The sequence below is a fragment of the Cryptomeria japonica genome, chromosome 3 (assembly GCF_030272615.1).
Source record: "Cryptomeria japonica chromosome 3, Sugi_1.0, whole genome shotgun sequence".
NCBI lineage: Eukaryota > Viridiplantae > Streptophyta > Pinopsida > Cupressales > Cupressaceae > Cryptomeria > Cryptomeria japonica.
This window is the reverse complement of record NC_081407.1, coordinates 529,309,518-529,329,666: the sequence shown is the minus strand read 5'-3', so window position 1 is coordinate 529,329,666 and position 20,149 is coordinate 529,309,518. Positions and strand designations below refer to the sequence as shown.

The 20,149-nt window shown below is 36.8% G+C and overlaps 1 protein-coding gene across 1 annotated transcript; it reads right to left on the bottom strand.

The window, feature by feature from the left end:
* Nucleotides 1-9,730: 9,730 nt before the first annotated feature.
* LOC131075076 (glutamate receptor 3.2) lies at nucleotides 9,731-13,247 on the bottom strand. The gene is made up of 3 exons (XM_058011880.2): nucleotides 12,758-13,247; nucleotides 11,395-12,659; nucleotides 9,731-10,012 (listed from the first exon to the last, which is right to left on the bottom strand). The coding sequence occupies exons 1-3, from the start codon at nucleotides 12,993-12,995 to the stop codon at nucleotides 9,731-9,733; spliced, it is 1,785 nt and encodes a 594-aa protein (XP_057867863.2). The 5' UTR covers nucleotides 12,996-13,247.
* Between the last annotated feature and the right edge of the window lie 6,902 nt (nucleotides 13,248-20,149).

The following is a 20,149-nucleotide window of genomic DNA, read 5'->3' as shown; positions in this document are numbered from 1 at the left end:
CAATTGGATTCAAACCCTTTCACATCTCAACCATGGGATTATTTCCTAGATCCAACAATAGGCATATAGTTTTATTATTGTCAGTTGTACTTTATTCTAACAGTTGTGCCATCAGTCACCTTTGTCAACTTAACAGCCCCTCCAACCAATGGTGCACCATTCAAGAGTTTTCAAATGTACTTGGCTGGAGAAATCGCCCCACTGGTTGTTTTCTATCCAATATGGCATGTGGGCTTGGCAGGAACCAAACATGAAATTCTCATTCCATTTCTGATTTCCCCATGCATAAAAAAAAGTCATTTTAAATCATTTAAAACAAAAAAGGCACAAAAAGAGATGTGGGGCCTAAGAACTTTAAGTGAAGAGTATCAAAAGCATGCATAATTTTATTTAAATAATCATGGGCAAATAAAGAAAAAAAGATTTATTTAATAAAGAATCAAGTTCGTCAAGAACACTTCAGAAAGGAAGGAGAAAGCTTCAATTTATCGGAAGAGAAGAAAGTAGGAGGAAGATTTTGGATCTAAATAACACATGTTTGAAAGCAGAAAGCAAGGCGAAGACTCAAGTGATCATTTAGAGGTGTTCATCATGCAAGAGATGAAATCAAATTGGGGATTTATTTTCTAGATTTTTCTTTTGTTCTTCCATTCTTCTTTTCTCATTTCTTCTATATATTGTAATTGGTGCATTCAAGAAAAGAGATTCCTTGGCTGGCAAAACTTTGCTGGATTCGGCACTCGAGCCTTTAATGGCAACATTTTGTAATCATAATATTATTGCGACTATGCAACCTAGCTTTTCACATTAACTTGTTAATCTATTTTGTAAATGAAATCAAATGTAGTGTTTAGTTGTGCACTTAACCATTTCTACTAGTAAATTAATGATTAAGCCATTGTTGCTTTTCATTATTGCATTTCTGTTTATCTAGCTTTCTAATTTCATTTTTTGTGCACATTAAGCAATATGCAAATAAGAGGGTTTGATAATCGGCATTTTGCCTTGTTAGTTAGAATTTATTTCAAGTTTCCTTTTTCCCTTTTTCCTACTGTAATGTCCCAACTTCGCAAATCTAAGAAAAACACGTAAACAATGATTTTTAATGATTGATTAACTCATCTAGGGTATAATTTGTCTAAATTCATTTGAGTTTATTAGTTATCAATAAATCAACTCCATATTTAATTCCTAGTGGGATAAAAGGGATAAGCTACATTAGGATGCCCGTAGCGCTTATCAGGCCCAAGGACGGTACATACCCCCTTGGCCCTCCTGTCAGAAGCCCTTTGTCAACTGCAGTGGGTGGGCTACCTGGCAGAGGCCTAGTTCCTGCTATCCCTGTTGCCTAATTCCTCATCTACCCCACTAGGTTTAAATATGTAATTGCTTTATTCATATTATTCATAATTTAGCAGTAATGCATATTATATCTATTAACCCTTAATTACATAATGATGTTATTTCCTTAATCAAGAGTTGTGGTTTGTTAGTCAATTCATTTATTAAACTATCTGCTAACTTGTTCATCCATGATAATTTATTCATATTGTGCAATCATTATATATATATATATATATATATATATATATTTTAATTATATTAACTTTTAATATCTAACCACCATTTATATAAAATATAATGTATTAATGAAACTTGATACTATTATTAAACTTTAACTATCTATACTTTCTGTCTGAACTTATATTTTTAATTTTCTTTTGCTACGTAATAACACTCAGCGGCCATAGACCTTACCTGGACTCCCGTGGTTCCTGCGCTCACTCTTACTTCGCCCGAAATTACCCTCCGTTGTGTTCTCTCCCGGCGTTCTTCTTTCTCCTCCCCTTGCCCCCACTAGCATCCTGCCTTAATACATATTTGCAGGGACCCGACCATGGGTCGTGGCTCTTGCGGGAGGGGTGACCAGGGGTCGTGGCTCCTGGTTCCACCCGCTACGTCTTTCGGCGTTTTTTAAAACAAGGCGTCGTTTCGCCCGAAGACTTCTCCTTATGCACAGCAATGTTAACGTCTATGGTTTATTTAATTTAGGTATCGAACCAAACACACTTTGCATGAGTTTCATTAACATTAATATTATCGCAAGGTAAAAAGGTATTCATTTGTTTTATAATGTATTTAAATGTTTTATAATATATTTATATTTATTTAGCGACAATTTATATGCATCAATAATTATTTATTAATTAATCAACATTTTATGGTGAAGTTAAAACGAGAAGTAATTAAACATTATTATTATATTAATATAAAATAAGGAATTATTTTCAATAGTATAAATGTTTCATTTTCAATAGTATGAATGTTTATTTTTTTATAATTTACAAAAATATGGGGTTATGACAGCCCTCCCCACTCAAATTTGCTTGTCCTCAAGCAAACTGGGGTTAAGATGATTAATGGTCTCACCTCCCTCCCATGTGGCATCTTCCCTAGGAAGGTTCTTCCATTTGACTAAATACTCTGTTATGATCCTCCTTCTTAATTCTCTTTCTCGCTTGTCAAGGATGAGCTCAGGTTCCAAAATCAACTTCCCTTCATTATCAATTGGGGGTAGCTCGGTACAAGGGGAAACGTGTAGACCCAACACCTTCTTTAGTCGAGATACATGAAACACATTATGTATTTTACTGTGATCTGGTAGCTCCAATTCATAGGCCACTTCACCTATCCTTTTCAAAATTTTATAAGGACCATAGAATCGTGGTTTCAATTTCTCAGCTCCACTGATTTTAATGGATGATTGCTTATAAGGTTGAAGTCTTAAAAATACCAAGTCTCCTACTTCAAAAGACCTTTCAATTCTTTTTTTGTCCGCATATAGTTTCTGTTGATTTTGTGCTTGGTGAAGATTATCTTTAAGGGCATTCATGATATCCATGTTTTGCTGGAGGAAATCTTTTGCACCTGGTACATGACTTTCCGATCGGATGAAATCCCCAAAGGATGTTGCTTCATACCCGTAGAGGGCTTTAAAGGGACTCATTCGAATTGACATATGATGGGTTGTGTTGTAACAATACTCTCCAAGATAAAGCCATTTTACCCAAGCATTCTGCTGACCTGAAACATAATTCCTTAAATAACCTTCTATCCATTTGTTTACGATTTCTGTTTGCCCATCGGTCTGTGGATGATAACTGGTACTTGGTGTTAACTCCGTTCCTGCTAGTTTGAATAGTTCTTGCCAGAATATGCTAAGAAATCGTCTATCTCTGTCACTCACAATATTCTTAGGTAAACCGTGTAACTTAAAAATTTCCTTAAAGAAGACGTCAGCCACTTGTGATGCTCCAAAACTTGAAGGAATGGCCTGAAAATGTGCATATTTTGTTAATCTATCCACCACTACAAAAATGCAATCTTTATTCTGTACCTTTGGAAGTCCTGTTATGAAGTCCATGGATATACTCTCCCACTTTTGATTTGGGATTGGTAGTGGTTGGAGTAATCCTGAAGGGAAAGTGTGTTCTTCTTTATTTTTTTGACACACCATGCATTCTTGGGTGTGTTTCAATACATCTTCCTTTAATCCTTTCCATGAAAATCTTTCTCTGATCTGCTTGTAGGTTTTATAATACCCTTGATGACCTGCTAAAGGGAGGTCATGATAAGTCCTTATAATGTCTTTTTTCATATTTGACCTTGATGGAACATAGATTCTGTTTTTGTAGAGGATGAGGTCATCAATTACTCGATAGTTTTCATCTGTTTCTTTTCCCTCTAGAATGTTGCTAGAGAATTTGTCTTTGGCATATTCGGTACTTAGAGCTGTCTTCCAATCTATAGATAGGACTGATAAGGACCCCAAGTAAGGTTTCCTTGAAAGAGCATCTGCCACAACATTATATTTCCCTTTCATATATTCTATGTCGAAATTATATGCCTGAAGTTTACTCACCCATTTCTGTTGTCTATCATTCAAATCTTTTTGATTGAGAAAAAACTTCAAACTGTTATGATCGGTTTTAACTATAAACTTCCCACATATCAAGTATTGTCTGAACTTCTCTAATGCATGCATAATAGCTAGCATTTCTTTATCATAAACTGAATAGGTTCTTTCTGTGTCTCTAAGTTTCCTGCTTTCAAAAGCTATGGGATGTTTCTTTTGCATTAAGACAGCTCCAATGCCTTCTCCTGAAGCATCACAATAAAGCTCAAAAGGTGCTGAAAAGTCCGGAATTGCTAAAACCGGGCAAGAGCTCATTACTTCTTTAAGTTTTTCAAATGCGGATTGGGCTTCTTCTGACCATAAGAACGCTCCCTTCTTAGTTAAATTTGTTACGGGGGAAGTTAGTTTTGAAAATCCTTTAACAAATCTTCTATAGTAACTGCATAAACCTAGGAAACCTCTGAGGTGAGTGAGGGTTCGGGGCCTTGGCCAATTTTTGATGGCTTCAATTTTTTCTTCATCCACCTTAACTCCATGGGTGCTGATCTTATGACCAAGATACAAAATTTCTTCCATCCCAAATTCACATTTCGACATTTTGGCAAAAAGAGAATGTTGTTCAAGTAGGCCCAATATTTCATCTATGTGCTTCAAGTGTGCTTCCCAAGTTTTGCTGTAAATCAATATATCATCAAAAAATACTAACAGGAACTTCCTCAACTGTCCCCTGAAGATGTGGTTCATGCATGACTGGAAGGTGGCAGGGGCATTTGTAAGGCCAAATGGAAGGACCAAAAACTCAAAGTGGCCATAGTGGCATCGAAAAGCTGTTTTCGGAACATCTTCCTTCCTTAATCTTATTTGATGGTATCCTGATCTCAAATCTATTTTTGAAAAGTATACTGCTCCATGTAATTCATCTATAAGTTCGTCCACCCTAGGGATAGGGTATCAGTTCTTTATAGTCTTCTTATTGAGTGCTCTATAATCAATGCACATCCGCATGGTCCCATCCTTCTTTTTTACCAATACAACAGAGGAGGCGAAAGGACTGGAGCTAGGTTGAATGTGCCCCATTTCTAGAAGCTCTTTGATAGCTTTCTCAATTTCTTCCTTATATCCCCCTTGGATGGCGATAAGGGGTGGTGATTACTGGTTTTGCACCTTCTTCAAGTTCAATAGTGTGTTCAAATCCTCTCTTGGGTGGCAGTCCCTTTGGGATGTCCTCAAACACTTTTTTATGTTTTTTAATAATGGGTTTAATATCAACATGAATGGCTTCCCCTTGGTTTAAATTTTTGTCTAGTACCATGCATTGGGCAGCCCACTCTCCTTGGCTACGTCTAAAAATCCTTTCCATCTTTTTGGAAGTTACCATTCTGGTTGTGCCCTCATGCAACCCTTGGATTAGTACTTCCTGTCCATTTTGAGTGAAACATAACTCCAATTTGGGGTGATCGAGGTAGAATCTTCCCAAGGAATGTATCCAAGGAATTCCTAGGATTACATCTGAATCTCCTAACTCTACCACATAAAAATCTTCTTTGGTAGGGTATTTCCCTAATGTTATGTTTAATTGAGGGATCTTTTTATTACATGAGGAAGTGGATCCGTCTGCAAGAGCTACTTGGAAACCCTTAAACTCTTGTGTTGTCAGCTTCAACCTTTTTACCAAGCTTTTATCAATAAAGTTGTGGGTAGCCCCGCTATCCAAGAGTGCAATTACTCTCTGCCCTTTTATCGCACTTTTGATTCTGAATGGATGGTGTTTTGAAGCTACGGAAATTGCGGCTAATGATACTTGCACATCTTCAGTAATTTTTTCTCTTTTGCTTGGGGTTTCATTGAGTTCTTCTTCTTCATCACTAGCTAAGGCTTCCAAGTTGTGGGCTCGGCTCTTCCTCCCACATATGTGACCTGGTTGCCACTTTTCTTTGCACTTAAAGCATAGTCTTTTTTCCTTAAGCATATCTCTTTCATTTCCTTCTTTGCAACTGTGACCATATTCCCATTTCTCATGACAATGGTAACATACGTTCTTTCTCTTAAGCTCTTCCCTTTCTTTAAAGGTGTTTCCCTTCCTAGGCCATTCTTTAGTATGTGTATTTCTAGTGAATGTTTTGGAGGGTTTCTCCCAAGTTGAAGTGTCTTCTAGGCCCAAGGCTTTATCTATGGCATCGTCAAGGGTAGGGGGTTTTAATGCTCTCATCAATCCTTTAATGGAGTCTTTGAGTCCCTCCACAAAAAGATAGGTGAGCCTGTCCTCATCCACTCCTGAGACCCTTACGGAAATTTTTTGAAATTCAGTGATGTATTCTTCCACTGTTCCCCTTTGTCTTAAGAGGGTTAGTTCTTTGAAATCTTTTTGTGGGTGTTTCCTCTCAAATCTCTTAATGAGTTTCTGAGTGAACTCGTCATATGTTGTTATGCCATCATGACCTTGTGTGAGGGTGCCATGATACCACCACTCATGGGCTAAACCTTCTAGGTGTAAAATGGCAAATTGGACTGCATCGTCTTCTGTCATGGGGCTGAGATTTAAGTATGTATTAAGTTTTTGTATCCATGCTTGGGCTGATATTTTTCCGGAGCCATCAAAGTTAGGTATTGATAGTTTATTTACTTTGTGTTTTAGATCCTTGCTGAATGGTTTTCTCCTAGGGGTCTCATTTTTCTTTGCTTCACAAAACTCCCTAAAAGATACAATCTCTCTTACTTCTGGCCCTAATCTAGCATAGGCCATGGCTATTTCTTCTGTGTTATTCATGGAGGAGTTATTTGTTTCTTCCCTATTATTTCCCTCTCTAGGTAGGAAATTGGGTTTTTGTATCCTGGAGCTAGAAGATGTATTATGAGTGTTTTCAGAATGGTTAGAGTTTTCTTCTCTGCCATTGGAATGATTTCTAAGAGTGTTCATGGTGGTATTCATATCTTGTAAGGCTTGAAGCAAAGCCTAACTTGTTTTTTCATTTTGCTCCATTAGAGCTTGAGTTTTTCTATCATTGTTTTCCATGAATGTTCTAAGTTCATTTTCCAATGGTTCACCCATGTGGTTACTACTTCCTCTGGTTCTCCTTTGATAAGTTTGCATTAACAACCCTTACAGGATGGCAGAATCAGGCTCTGATACCAATTGTAATGTCCCAACTTCGCAAATCTAAGAAAAACACGTAAACAATGATTTTTAATGATTGATTAACTCATCTAGGGTATAATTTGTCTAAATTCATTTGAGTTTATTAGTTATCAATAAATCAACTCCATATTTAATTCCTAGTGGGATAAAAGGGATAAGCTACATTAGGATGCCCGTAGCGCTTATCAGGCCCAAGGACGGTACATACCCCCTTGGCCCTCCTGTCAGAAGCCCTTTGTCAACTGCAGTGGGTGGGCTACCTGGCAGAGGCCTAGTTCCTGCTATCCCTGTTGCCTAATTCCTCATCTACCCCACTAGGTTTAAATATGTAATTGCTTTATTCATATTATTCATAATTTAGCAGTAATGCATATTATATCTATTAACCCTTAATTACATAATGATGTTATTTCCTTAATCAAGAGTTGTGGTTTGTTAGTCAATTCATTTATTAAACTATCTGCTAACTTGTTCATCCATGATAATTTATTCATATTGTGCAATCATTATATATATATATATATATATATATATATATATATATATATATATATATATATATATTTTAATTATATTAACTTTTAATATCTAACCACCATTTATATAAAATATAATGTATTAATGAAACTTGATACTATTATTAAACTTTAACTATCTATACTTTCTGTCTGAACTTATATTTTTAATTTTCTTTTGCTACGTAATAACACTCAGCAGCGATAGACCTTACCTGGACTCCCGTGGTTCCTGCGCTCACTCTTACTTCGCCCGAAATTACCCTCCGTTGTGTTCTCTCCCGGCGTTCTTCTTTCTCCTCCCCTTGCCCCCGCTAGCGTCCTGCCTTAATACATATTTGCGGGGACCCGACCATGGGTCGTGGCTCTTGCGGGAGGGGTGACCAGGGGTCGTGGCTCCTGGTTCCACCCGCTACGTCTTTCGGCGTTTTTTAAAACAAGGCACCGTTTCGCCCGAAGACTTCTCCTTATGCACAGCAATGTTAACGTCTATGGTTTATTTAATTTAGGTATCGAACCAAACACACTTTGCATGAGTTTCATTAACATTAATATTATCGCAAGGTAAAAAGGTATTCATTTGTTTTATAATGTATTTAAATGTTTTATAATATATTTATATTTATTTAGCGACAATTTATATGCATCAATAATTATTTATTAATTAATCAACATTTTATGGTGAAGTTAAAACGAGAAGTAATTAAACATTATTATTATATTAATATAAAATAAGGAATTATTTTCAATAGTATAAATGTTTCATTTTCAATAGTATGAATGTTTTTTTTTTTATAATTTACAAAAATATGGGGTTATGACACCTACCCAACAAGAAGTAAATTCATTGAAAATGTAAGAGTTGGTATAGAATACTCTATACCATGCAAGATTTGGCTGAAGACTGTAGCCATCCAAGATCAAGGAACTTCATGAAAGCACAAGAGAGATCAGCTATGAAAGAATAATGCTATTATATCAAAGGATGCAAATCATAGGTTAAAAACAACTTGAATGAATTACAAAGGGGACCCCTCGTTTATATAGGCCTAGGTGAACATAGGATTGCATAAAATTATGACATGTGTCTTAATCTTATGGCTTGAGACATAAAGTGATAAATATCCACTTAAAGTGATAACTATCCTATGTGTACCCTAAGTAAAACTTAAGTAACATGTGTGAAGAGGACCAAGGTGATACTGATGAATTAGCTAGGTAAAACAACCCTTTTATACCAACAAACAATCCTATGAAGAATTGGATTCTTAATCTTGGAAGTTATTTCAAAGGTGCAAGTCCCACACCTATGGAACTTCCCATGATGATGCAAGTTTGCATGTGGGCTTGCATTCAAGTGTAGATTTGAACATCAACAATTGGTATCTATCATCATCGTCTTTCTTTGAACTTCAACCTTTCTTTCCTTTGTTGGTGTTGGAGCCTCCTTCAAGATTCATAGCTTGATACTCTTCATGACAAGAACTAGGGGAAAACTAGTCCATTTCAAGAAGCGGTACAGACTTAAGAAGACTAATAATGGATCCAATCATCCTTCTCCACCGAATACGAATTTCTCCAATGATGAAGAACCTACAGAAGTGTTCTTGACATCTTTGAATACACATGCATGTAATGATGCAAGGTTGGCTGGTTCAAAAGCTTTATTTCATATGATTCTTGACAAGGAGTCGTTCTTAGAATATGAAAGCTGCAATGGAGGTGAAGTATTTTTGGGAGACAATATGTCTCAGAAAAACATTCACCAAGGAAAGGTCAAGTTGATGTTTAAAGATGAGAGGGTTAAATCTCTTTCTCGAGTCATGTAATAGAAAGTTGCACCGGACATATTAGTCTTAAGCGATAGGCTTAGTAATAAAGTCAATTTATGACTTTATTTCATTTCATCAGATAATATAAACATGACTTAATTTTCGCTTAAGTATGTTTAGGGTTTGGGATTAAAAGTTTATATTGTTGATTTCCTATAGAGTAACCACTGCTATTTCATTAATATAGACAAGAACTATTTCTCTCCCTTAAGTATACTGTGTTCTTGCTTGGTTTCTTGGTGCGTATCAGTTTTCATTATATGTTTTTCTATGACATATAATCCCTAAAATTGAAGTAATATATTTAAGAGTTTTCGAGTATAAGAAGCATTTACCAGAGAGAGACTTCCATTTGCTTGGCAGGCTTTCCTGTGAAAGCATCATTCTCATCCCTTTCCAATAGCCAAAGAAGAAAAGCAGTAAGAAGAATAAATGCTGCTGCAGTCAACCACATGGATCTTGTGAAAGGTTGTAGAAAGGGCCACGCAGAAGATGGTGTCTTCTTCATAGGCACCATGATTACCAGCCCTGTATCAGTGTATGGCTGTGTAAAATCTACCTTTGCAGTGCGGTTTGTGAGTATTGTTATATCAGCTACAACCGCATCAAATGTCTGGCCACCAGCAAGCATATTAATAAGTATTCGATGTGTTCAAGGTTCGTATATTCCTTCTAAAGTCCTAATGTTATAAGCAGCATATTATTCTGATATGGATTAGAAAACATAAGATTTTAGCATACATGAAAAAAATAATATTATAAATCGTCAAAAATTTTCTAAGTAAATAATGTTCACAAAGCAATTGAAGTTATTTTCAGATGTACCGATGTTAAAGTTGAAGTATATTTATACAAATACTAGACTGACAGCTAACGCTTTCAGCATAGTAGACAGTGGAACCAAATTTTTATAGCCATTATAATTAACACCTAATCAGGACCATCTAGATCAAAATATGTACAGATCTTAGGCAGAAAACTACTCCAAACAAGTACTTTTATTTTTTATCACAGGATTTCAAACACAGAAAACCACAGACCTCAAACTAATAATTAAGCAAAGGTAATTTTGTTGGAAATAGTGCCCAAGGGTAAAACATATACTCAATAATGCCCCTTAATCAGATTGCAAATCAACCTAAATCAGCCTTTTTCAACAGATTTGAGGCCCGAAGAAAAAGACTCTTTAAAAACTTTCGATCATTCCTAAAATTTGAAAGATATTTTGAACAATCTATCACAGACCTTGAAATAATGCAAGAACGGGACAACTTATTCTACGGCACTGGACAAAACAATAGTACAATGCTTGAAAGGTCTCCATCTCTGATGAAAAAATGCAACAACAGAAAAAAACTGAATAGAAGTGAACTAGTGTTAAAACAATATGAAAAAAACATGACACGATCTTTTCTTCACTGCAATAAGCTATTCGAATTTCATTAAAGAAATTGTTGATTATAAAAAATGCTCTATTAAAAATGTCCACAACTAAATGATTCTGTAAATGTTTCGAGTCAACTAATTACAGGCCATGTAAAAGGCATAACCCTAATGTTCACTGAAGCTGTTTATATTAAATATCCATAACAATGATGTGTACTGGACTGAAAAATCAGAGCTATCAATCCTACCCATGCTGGGTAAATCCTTGAGCATCAACAAAGATGTTGAGTCGATGCCCCTTGGCTCAGAGCCACGTATGTTAGCTGTGACAGTCTTTCTAGGAAGCTATCTCCCAAAAAGTTATTTAATTTTGATAGAAACAACTGGACTATATGGATATACTGGCATCTCTGCTTTTATATACGGATTAAAACATTTCAAAGGAGCATGCATCTAAATCATAAGTCATCATTTGACTAAGCTGCCATGAGTAGGAGGTCAGTCAGTATTGATGACTCCTTTCCTTGGATTTAATAGAAGATGCATCTGTCAACAAGTTTCTAAGTAAAAGAAAGAAGAAACCAAACCAAGATAGAAATGTTAGGGTACCTTATTTGCAACCTGGTCAACCAGGTCATTATAGTTTGGATTTTCGTCGCACTCCTCAGAAAGCTGAAATTCATAATCTAAATGATAAGGAAGCTTTTCCAAAGCACGCAGAAATACATCTATGCAGAACCCTGAAAAGTTCTTGTTATCGTCAGTTATGTTAACAAATTCAGCGAACACAACATGTGGAGGGACTCCCACTAGAAACTTTCTGTAACCAGAGGGTGGTATTGAAGATCCATTTGGCCATGTGATCTCCAGTCCTTCCCTTATCAAATTCAAGCCTTCCTTACTCCATGATCCTACAACTCTGATTTCCCTGTTGATTATATTGATGATGTCATATGAATCAACCTCAAGAAGCCCATTTTCTGTGAATGCTATTTGACCACTAATTCCCTTGAAACTGTTCTCTGCTGCTATCTTAAACATGGCGTTTCCTTCCTGAAATATATGGGCATCCGTTGAAGACTTAAATTCCAATTCAGTACGGTTGTTGACTCGGAACAGAGCATCAATCGCTCTAGCAATTACCCAGATAGAATCATAGGCGTAGGCTCCAATTATACCTATATTGTCCGAGTGAGTTACATGTGGATACATTCTTGTGAAGTTATCATTCCATCTGGTGTTGATACTCTGAAGGCGTGGAGAGCTTGGGATGCGTCTGCGAACCCCAATGACTCCTTTCATTGAATCCATACTCTTGTCATTTACAACGTCCAAATAATTCGCAACCCATTCTGTTACAATCCATACACAGCCCTGCTGCTGCATGATGCCCGAATGTTTTGCCTCCAAAAAGATTTTCTTGGCCAATCCATAACTAGTATGAACAAGAAATACACGGCTCCTAGTTTTGTTCTTGTCTATACTCTTCAGAATTGCTTTCCAAGAAGAGCTATTGAAATACTGGTCAGACACTGGAAACTTTTGAACTATCCTGGAACTGGCAGGAAAGGTTTGGAGTGCATTGTTCAAAGCCAGAATGCCCCCCACACCCAATTCATCGTCCTGAAATATAACCACTATTTCTCTCCAGTAAAACTTGCGAATTAGAGAAGCTACTGCCTTCATTTGCACTACGTCACTGCCAATCATCTGAATAGAATATGCAGAATGTTTCATGGACATGGATGCATCATTGCCTGCAAATGTAAGGAGCGGCACTTGGGAAGAATCAGTTGCCAAGGATATAAAGTTGGAAACATATGCTGTCATGGGTGCCACCACAGACACCACATTTGCTGTCAACAGTTTCATCACTGAACAAGCAATTGCAATTAATTTCCGCAGCAAAAATTAAAACTGTGTGAGACAGAAAAAAGAAAACCAAAGAAAAAGGAAGGAAATGAATTTTTACCATTCCCTGCATTTATGAGAGCGCTGCTTCCTATCTGACCATTCAAAAACTGAAGACGGGTAGCATTAAGAAGGGTGTGGTGGTCATTCGCATCTTGCATGGCCAATTGTATGGCCACGTTACATTGCTTGCCTTGATAGCTTTCCAAATCGAGGAAGCCTCCGATTCTCACTTCCTGTGGCATTGAATCAATTAATTTCACAGAGGAAAACAGCAGGAATAATAAGATGAGTTCCATTTTACAAGCGGGAACATGCCTGCTCTAGAGTCTACGTTAATAACGAAGATCGCCACTGGTTTACCAAACATTATATAACTCCCTTACAACTCTCATCCCATCATTTTCTCTGCACTTTCCTGCCTTGTGTGGGTAGGACAAGGTCAAAGACCCAATCTTCCTTGCCCCTACATGATTTCTGAGCTTCTCCCCCGCATGGGGGACGTTTAATTTTTGTGTATCAGACAAATAATATTTTATATCTCCACACAAAATTTCGTTATGCTGTTACATGAGGAAACCATAGGACCAACCCTTACAAAAAAAAAAATTTATGGTCTATAAGTAAAGTTTCTTTTAAGTCAATAATATAATTTTGTCAAGGTAAAAATTTATTTCCATTTTAATTTATTATGTCATTTTATAAGAGAAATTGATTAGTATGATATATTTGATAGTCCTTCAAGTCATTAATAGATTTGAAATTTTATTAATGAATTAAATGTAGTTAACATATAATTTATCAAAAGAAAAGAAAAAAATGATTTTTACATTGAGTTTTTCAACATGATTCAATAGGAAGAAAGATAAACAATTATTTAAAATAGAAAATAAAATGGAAATTGTAGGATTTGTTGAAATGTGGCGACTGATCAGCAAAGTATTGTACACTCAGCACGTATCCTTGCTGGGGTCCAGGGTCGGGCCTCGGGCAGGGGTTTGGGGGCGGTAGCCCCCAAGAAAAGCGGGGGTTCGGGGGCGGGAGCCCCCGAGAAAAAAAAACCCTAAAAAGGCCGACTTTGTTTTTGCCCTAAAAAACGCATGTTATAAGCGGTTGGGATGCTTAAGGCATTGTAAGGTTGATGTACTGTTTTTGCTGGATAATAAGAAAGATTGGACGACTGTGTATGGTGGATGTAACCCATTCTGGGTGAACCACGTTAAATCTCTGTGTTATCTGTGTCATGTTTTATTTCTTTATCTTTTGTATTTAAATCTGCATATAATTGTTAGTTCATATTTGCTTCGGATCTGCTTGAAACCCTAACAATTGGTATCAGAACAAGGTATTCTGTAAATTGGCGGGACTCTCAGATTTGAGTGGGAGCAATGGAGGATTCCAAACTCAAGGTCGAAAAGTTTAACAGCCAGAATTATCAGTTATGGAAAATGCAGATGGAGGATTACCTGTATCAAAAGGATTTGTGGCGGCCATTAGAAGGAAAGGCAAAGAAAGCAACCATAATGTCAGATGAAGAGTGGGACATTTTAGATAGAAAGGCACTGGGATCCATTTGATTGTGCCTTGCGCCGTCTGTAGCACTCAATATAACAGAAGCAAAAACGGTTGTAGATTTGATGGCAACATTGGCTAAGTTGTATGAGAAACCCTCGGCTTCGAATAAGATATTTCTTATGAAGCGTTTGTTTAATTTGAAAATGAGTGAGGGAGGATCTGTAGCGGAGCACTTAAATGAATTTAATACAATTACCAGTCAATTGTCTTCGGTAAAAATTACCTTTGCAGAAGAGGTTAGGGCTCTCTTGATTTTATGTTCTTTGCCAGAAAGCTGGAATAGCTTGGTTATGGCTGTAAGTAACTCTGTCTCTAATAAAAATACTTTGGTATTTGATGATATTGTTAGTGTTATCCTAAATGAGGAAATGTGAAGGAAAAGCACAGGTGAGACTCCAACATCATCAAGTAGTGTTTTGAATGTGGAGAACAGAGGAAGATCAAAGGAAAGAGGAAAAGGCCCTTGGAATGAGAAGTCACAAGGGAAGTCAAAGAAAGGACGCTCTCAATCTAGAGGAAAGAAAGATTGCTAGTACTGCGAAAAGCCTGGTCATCTAAAGAAACACTGTTGGTCTCGAAAAAACAAAGAAGAAGACAAAAATGAAAATGACAGTAAGGAAGCTAATATTGCAAGTAATACTTTACAAGATGCTTTAATCTTATGTTTGGATAATGTTAATGATTTCTGGGTAATAGATTCTGGGGCTTCATTTCATGCTACACCCCATAGAAAATATTTTCTAGATTATGTTCAAGGTGATTTTGGACAGGTATATTTGGGTGATGATGAGCCCTGTCAAATTGTTGGAAAAGGAAAGATAAAGATCAAGTTGCAGAATGGAAATGACTGGTTTCTGCAGGAGGTAACTTAAGAAGAAATTTAATTTCTACAGGGCAACTAGGTAGTGAAGGTTGCATAGTTACCTTCTCAGACAGTATCTGGAAGGTCAGTAAAGGATCATTAGTAGTAGCTAAAGGTGCGAAGATAGGCACATTATATCTGTGTACTGGTAACACTTACTCTACCTTAGCTGCTACAGATAAAGTTATTGCAGGGACAACAACAATAGATGTTGCAAGAACAGATTCGATAATGTGGCACCATAGGCTTGGGCACATGAGTGAGAAAGGAATGAGAATCCTTAACTCCAAAAATCTATTGTCAAGACTAAAGAAGATTGATTTAGAGTTCTATGAAAACTGTGTTTATGGCAAACAGAAAAGAGTCAGATTTCTCAAGGTTGGGAAAGAGAAGAAGAGTGAGAAGTTAGAGCTTGTGCATTTAGATGTGTGGCGACCGGCTCAGGTATCATCTTTTGGTGGCTCTTGTTATTATGTTATTTTTATTGATGACTCAACCAGAAAAACATGGGTATATTTCCTAAAACAAAAGTCAGATGTTTTTGAAACTTTTAAGAAATGGAAAGCTTTGGTTGAGAATGAGACAGGAAAAAAGTTGAAGTGTCTCAGATTGGATAATGGAGGTGAGTATTGCAGCAAAGCATTTGAAGATTACTGCTCCTTAAATGGGATTAGAAAGCAGAAGACAGTTCCAGGAACTCCACAAGAAAATGGCGTGTCAGAGAGAATGAATAGGACTATCATGGAACGCGCGAGGAGCATGAGATTGCATGCTGGATTGCCCTTACATTTTTGGGCAAATGTTGTACATGCTGTTGTCTATTTGATAAATAGATGACCTTCAACCCCTTTGGATGGTGGTATTCTAGAGGAGGCATGGACTGGTAAAAAGGTAAATTATTTTTTTCTGAAAACTTATGGTTGTGAAGCTTTTGTCCATGTTGATAAAGAAAACAAAACCAAGCTTGATTCTAAATCTCAGAAATGTACCTTCATTGGATATGGGATAGATGAATATGGCTATCGGTTATGGGATTTTGAAAATAAGAAAATAACTAGAAGTAGAGATGTTATATTCAATTAGAAGGTTATGTATAAAGAACAAATGCAGGAAAAGAAGCATGAATAGGACAAGCAAGAATATGTGGTGTTGGATGAGATTCCTGAAAATGAAATGCCACGGGTACCTGATGCTCAGCAACAATAGAATGTCCCACAAACTCCTGTAAGTGTTAGACGTTCTACGATCAAGTAGACCCCCTGAAAGATTTTCTCCTTCTTTGTATTCTATATTATTAACTGATTTTGGTGAACCAAAAGAATATGAAGAAGCAATGCAGGTGGATGCCAAACAACAATGGGAGCTAGGCATGAAAGAGGAGATGGACTCCTTGATGAAAAATAAGACTTGGGACTTAGTCCCTTTACCTGCAGAAAAAAGAGCCTTGCCTAACAAATGGGTTTATCGGCTGAAGGAGGAGGAAGGAGGTCAGAAAAGATATAAGGCCAGACTTGTGGTAAAAGGTTTTGCACAGAAAAAGGGTATAGATTATGATGAACTATTTTCTCCAGTTGTAAAAATAACTTCAATTAGAACTGTACTTAGTCTTGTGGCTGCAGATGATTTACATCTTGAACAATTAGATGTGAAAACAATTTTTCTCCATGGAGATTTGGAGGAAGAAATTTACATGTTGCAACCACATGGATATGAGGTCAAAAGTAAGGAGAACTTGGTGTGCAGGTTGAAGAAAAGTTTGTATGGCCTAAAGCAAGCACCCTGATAATGGTATTTAAAATTTGATAGTTTAATGGCTGAACACGGTTATCATAGATGTCATTCTGATCATTGTGTATATTTTAAGAGATTGGATAATGACAGTTATATTATCCTGTTGCGTTGTGTTGATGACATGCTTGTTGCTGGTTCTAACATAGAACACATAAATGATCTTAAACAGAAATTAGCCAAGTCATTTGCGATGAAGGATTTGGGTGCAGCTAAGCAAATTATGAGTATGAGGATTACACGGGACAGAAAAAATAGAACCTTGAATTTGTCCCAAAGTGAATATATAAAGAAGGTGTTGAAAAGATTTAACATGCAGGATGCAAAAGCAGTTAGTACACCTTTGGCTAGTCATTTCAAATTGACTAAGGAGATGTACCCAAAGGCACAGGAAGAAGTAAAGAAAATGTCTAACATCCCGTATTCATCAGTTGTTGGCAGTCTGATGTATGCAATGGTATGTACAAGGCCAGATATTGCACATGCAGTGGGAGTTGTGAGCAGGTTTATGAGTAATCCGGGTATGGAACATTGGAATGCTGTGAAATGGATCCTTTGGTATTTGAAAGGAACCACTACGAAGACATTATGTTTCAAAGGATCTAATGTTGCTCTGAGTGGATTTGTTGACTCTGATCTGGCAGGTGATAGTGATTCACGGAGGAGCACTATAGGGTATGTTTTTACTATAGGGGGAACTGCAGTCAGTTGGATTTCTAGGCTGCAAAAGGTTGTTGCACTTTCAACCACTGAAGCTGAGTATGTTGCTGCTACAGAAGCCAGCAAGGAGATGATTTGGTTACAATGTTTTATGGAGGAATTGGGTCAGACACAGGAGGATCGGCCATTGTATACTGATAGCCAAAGTGTCATTCATCTTGCGAAGAACTCTACTTTTCATTCAAGGACAAAGCACATTCAGCTCAGGTACCACTTCATCCGGGTTGTTTTGGAGGAGGGCCAGTTACGGCTTGAGAAGATTCACACAAGTGAGAATCCTGCCGATATGTTCACGAAGGCAGTTCCACAGGAGAAGCTGATTTATTCACCAGTTTCTGTTGGTCTTCTTGATTGATAATTGTGGAATTTATACCAGTCGAGTCCTAATGTTTTATCCAGCAGATGTTGCATGTACAGTGGTGTCATGTAGTATTAGTCTCCAAGTGGGAGATTGTTCAGTGTGGAGCCTGATCAGTCTCCAAGTGGGAGATTGTTGAAATGTGGCTACTGATCAGCAAAGTATTGTACACTCAGCACGTATCCTTATCGAGGTCCGAGACCGGGCCGAGCCCCGGGCAGGGATTCGGGGGCGACAACCCCCGAGAAAAGTGGGGGTTCAGGGGTGGGAGCCCCCGAGAAAAAAAAAATTGGGGGTTTTTTTTTTTTGATAAAAATCAACATTGTAATAAAACCCTAAAAAGGCCGACTTTGTTTTTGCCCTAAAAACGCATGTTATAAGCAACTGGGATGCTTAAGGCATTGTAAGGTTGATGTACTATTTTTGCTGGATAATAAGAAAGATTGGACGACTTTATATGGTGGACGTAACCCATTCTGGGTGAACCATGTTAAATCTCTGTGTTATCTGTGTCTTGTTTTATTTCTTTATCTTTTGTATTTAAATCTGCATATAATTGTTAGTTCATATTTGCTTCGGATTTGCTTGAAACCCTAACAGGATTGTAGCTCAAATTTTTCAATTTGTAATTATCATTGACTAAAATAATAAAAGAAATTAAATACATTGATTACATTAATATTCCCACCCGAGTGTCCAACTAATAATAATAGAAAAAGGGAAATAGATTAATGAAGATAAATAAAATAAATATATTTCAAAAAGAATATATAATTCAAAGGGTTTATGAGTGAGAAGCTTTGATGCATTGATTTATATAAAAGAGAATATATAGATATATGGATAATAACTCATCACTAAGCAAATTAGATCATAATCAATCACCGCCAATTAACTTAAACAGCTAAAAATAACTTCTTGTATTATACATGTTAGCACCTAATATGATACCTGGTGTATACACCTAAAAATGGTCTAAAGATAGTTAATTAAATACGCAGTTATTTGATTAATTCCCCTTCCCAATTAATTGAATTCACAAGCAATTTAATTCATTTCTCTATTCATCTACTAGTACATGATTTATTTATATAGTTCATTTCATATCCCCCTTTGATTAATTAATTCTAAATTAATTAATGTCCCCCCATATAAATCAATTCTTCTAATCCCTAATTAAGATTAACAAACTCAAGTTTGCTGAGATTAATTATCATTTTTCAATTATTTGAATTTTTAAATTCAAATGAGCACATGGCTCCTAACTTTTAACCACCTAACCTAGCCCATTCCACCTAATCTTGGGTCTAACTAACCCTATCCTATCTTGCACATTTTAACCTCCTTATCCTAACCTCTCACAGTGTGGATATTCCCTCCTTGAGACACATGGCACTTTTGCCACATGTCTCCTCCCATGGACACTTGCCCTCTCATGAGCAAGGCTCCTTGACACTTGTCACCACAAAGATGACAAGTGTCCCTTCCTCTAACCTCTTTTCCAACTTCCTCAATCTTGGCCCTTGATATCTTCAGATCAGATCTGGTGTTGATTCCTGCCACCTCAGCTTTGGCCTTGGAATTCTTATAAATATCCCCCATTTTGGAGCAATAAGGATCCCTTGCATTCATAGCTTTAGCATCATTACTATAGGCAATTTTCATTTCAATTATCTAGCAATTAGCTTTTGGATTAATCATAGCATGTTAATCTAGTTTCTTAAATCATGCATTTCATATCATCTTCATAGTCAATCATGATCAAATAGCTACTCAACTCTTGAGTTGCCACTTTGGAGTTCATTGCTCCACTGAGAGCCCATCAATCCAACACCTTCAAGGTCCTCAAGAATAGAGGAGAATGGGACATTTCAAGGAAGGCTTATGGTTTGCATTTCTAATCTAGTTTTTAATTAAGTTTTTCAATTACATTTTATTGTCTCATTATATGTGTATGCCTTCTATATACCACTTTTTTAGCATCACATTAATTAGCGCCCACTGTGGGGCCTAGCCCCTTTGATCATTAACAAGTTTGCTTGCAGGAAATTTCATTGACAGGGTGATTAGCTCTTTTGGAGTGCAGTTTAGCTCTCTTGGGCTCCCGAATCGCATTCTTGGCCTCTTTTGTAGCATTCTGACACCTCAAA

Excerpts from the sequence above, each read along its gene's own strand:
- LOC131075076 (XM_058011880.2), bottom strand. The coding sequence starts at position 12,995 with ATGGAACTCATCTTATTATTCCTGCTGTTTTCCTCTGTGAAATTAATT. Across the intron at positions 12,660-12,757 it reads TCTCATAAATGCAGGGAATG|TGATGAAACTGTTGACAGCA; the intron begins GTAAAAATTCAT and ends TTGCTTGTTCAG. Across the intron at positions 10,013-11,394 it reads TTGACCAGGTTGCAAATAAG|ACATTTGATGCGGTTGTAGC; the intron begins GTACCCTAACAT and ends GCTGGTGGCCAG.